The 2,627-nt window shown below is 35.5% G+C and overlaps 1 protein-coding gene across 2 annotated transcripts in view; it reads left to right on the top strand.

The window, feature by feature from the left end:
- Window positions 1–226: 226 nt before the first annotated feature.
- LOC107570691 (perlwapin-like) overlaps window positions 227–2,627 on the top strand; it is a 6,897-nt gene continuing 4,496 nt past the window's right edge. For both annotated transcript variants that reach the window (XM_016256947.1, XM_016256948.1), the window contains exon 1: window positions 227–419. In XM_016256947.1, the coding sequence (XP_016112433.1) occupies window positions 329–419 (91 nt within the window). In that variant the 5' untranslated portion in view covers window positions 227–328. The remainder of the gene's footprint in view (window positions 420–2,627) is intronic.

Raw genomic sequence — 2,627 nt, 5'->3', positions numbered from 1 at the left:
GCTAAAATTTTTGACCGGCATAACTGAAGAAATCAAACAAACATAAACGGGTTCAGGCGGGGCCCATGGGCTGCAGCCCAGTCAAGCCCAATGGTAAGTTCGTAAGGCCATGACGAATTTTACAGGTTGTTATCTTGAAATCACGATAATTACGATATGCCATGAACACACCTAAACACACCTGAACACGCTAATCAGGGTCTTCAAGATTAGGCTACTTGCCTACAGGCAGGTGAGTTTCAGGGTTGGAGGTGCATCTGACCGCTTTAAAAACCCTCCTGACCATCCGATTCAGCACATTTTCCACTGTTTTCCACAGGTCGCGAGGATGAAAGCTCAGGTGTGCTGCTCGTTGATTGCGGTTTTGTTGTGTCTCTCGGTTTACTTGAGCACAACAGACGCCAACAAACTGGTCACAGGTGAGATCTTTTAAGTTCATTACACAGCGTGAAGAAAAAATGTAAATAAGTACACATTATGACTTTAGGCACATGTCATATAAATATACAGTACAGATGTTAAACTTTACTTGTTGTAGTTTAAATAGCCTAATACAGTTTATATCCCTAAGTTTATTTAGTTTTAAGTTTATTATCTTTGAGATCAGAGTTTATATGACCGCCTGTCATATCGCACATTATGGGTTTTGTGTTCTGTCTGATTTGCTACAAACTATATTTTGCTTTATTTCTTGTAAATGAAAATGCTTAATGTAACTGGTTGTGATGGTACACTCATAAACCAAAATGGTGCTAAATAGCACTATACAGCACCTTTTGTCACAGTAGCCCTGCCAACAGTGGTTCTTTGGCTCGCAATCATAGGAGAGCCTCTTTTGGCACTACATGGCACCTATTTATATACCAAATTATGACTACATGATGCAAAGCAGTTAATATATAAACATGGCCCCGTTCATGAAGCGTTAGCAAAACGAATTTTAGTGTAAATTGTTCGTAAAGCTATTCTGATGTAAACTTTTGAATTCATGAAATGTTAATATTTTTGGTACGAAAAAAATGTACACCTGGGCCAATATTCACAAAACATCTTAAGGCTAAAAGTAGCTCATAACTCGCCGATTTAGGAGAAAATCTTAAAAAATAATGGGCGTGTCAATCCTAAATTTAGGACTATGAACTCGGAATATGAACATTTTAGAAACATTTGACAATGAGCTTTTAAAAAGGTATCGGCTTTGGTTTGGAGGTTATCCCAACTCAAAAAATTATTATATCCTTAATATATAGATATTGTTCTTTCATAATATATAGATGGTTTTCTTTTATGTTTGCATGTCTTACTATCAGCCATGATTATTCTACTCTGTTAATTAAAAGGCTGTTTATATGCATATTGTTTACGAGAAGCATGCATATAAGAGGCTGACAATTAGCTGAATATACTTGTTTAATTAGTGACACTTAGCCTGCATTTTAAAATCTTTATTTGAATATGGCAACATAATATTGTAGAGCGCGATATTTCTATGAATAAATCTGACAGACTATCAGCCAATCACTGTGTGCATAGTTAAGTATGCTGACATCCATAGCAACGAAGTCAACCGCCCCCTTACTCTTAGCTTAAGACTTCTCTCTATTCCTTAGTAAAAGTTTGTCTCCGCAGCTTTGTGAATGGGTTTTAAGAGAACTCTTAGCTAAACTTTTACTGCTATTTAGGATAACTCTTAGTGGTAAAATAAAATGTTTTGTGAATACGGGCCCTGATCCCTACCACATGTAAACAGTGCGTAAAACGTTTTGTTGCTTTTGGAAAACTGATGACACTGCATTTTGATGCACTATATAATATTTCACAAGTGAATATTTCACAAACCTGAGAAGGGAGTACAAAAGATTTCACAGCGTTCCTGGACATGCAACTTGCGTAATTGTCATTTATACGCAGGGATTACGCTAATTGTGAATGAGCATGCATGCGTGCCCTTTTTATTAATTATTGGAATTCATTAACATACACATTTAGATATCAAATATGCTATTTATGAAGTGTTTGTTAATCCGGAGGAGCGTTTTCGGGGTTGTCTGTTTAATGGCAAATTACTTATTTATTTCTGCAAGTTTCGTGAATGAGTCCCATAGCCTTTTTATTGAAATGGGTCACAATTTCAGTATATGACTGACTTCACAAACACCTAAGACATTTTCTAAGCATCTATTTGACATTTGATTGGAAACACTCTAAAAAAATATCTTGCAGATATTCCTCCTTCAGCGTAATTTAAACTATTTATTAATCAAATTAAATCACTATAAACAAAATCCATATATGGATTGTGCATAAGTTAAGTTTAAATACAATGTTTTAATGTAGAAATATTACATAATTGCAAAAATGAAATGATGAGCTACTTTTTAAAATATGAAACTACAACCGCCAGTAGGTGGCAGCAAGTGACTGTCTTAATGAGTGAGTTGAATCCTTAAATCAACCGATTCGTTTAAAATGCTCATTCATTTAACTTGGCAAACGACTGTACTTGTAGTCTGTTTGAACCATTTACTGCTCTGTGTAATGCTGAGAAACAAAACACTGTGTTGCTCGGAGATGCATTGATGGGGCAAAACAGAATTTTGTGTCTGAAAGTTATTCAGTAACTTGTT

The sequence above is a fragment of the Sinocyclocheilus grahami genome, unplaced genomic scaffold (genome assembly GCF_001515645.1).
Source record: "Sinocyclocheilus grahami isolate Dianchi unplaced genomic scaffold, SAMN03320097.WGS_v1.1 scaffold1492.1, whole genome shotgun sequence".
NCBI classification, from domain to species: domain Eukaryota; kingdom Metazoa; phylum Chordata; class Actinopteri; order Cypriniformes; family Cyprinidae; genus Sinocyclocheilus; species Sinocyclocheilus grahami.
Note: the sequence above shows the minus strand (reverse complement) of the source record. Positions and strands in the feature narration are given on the sequence as shown.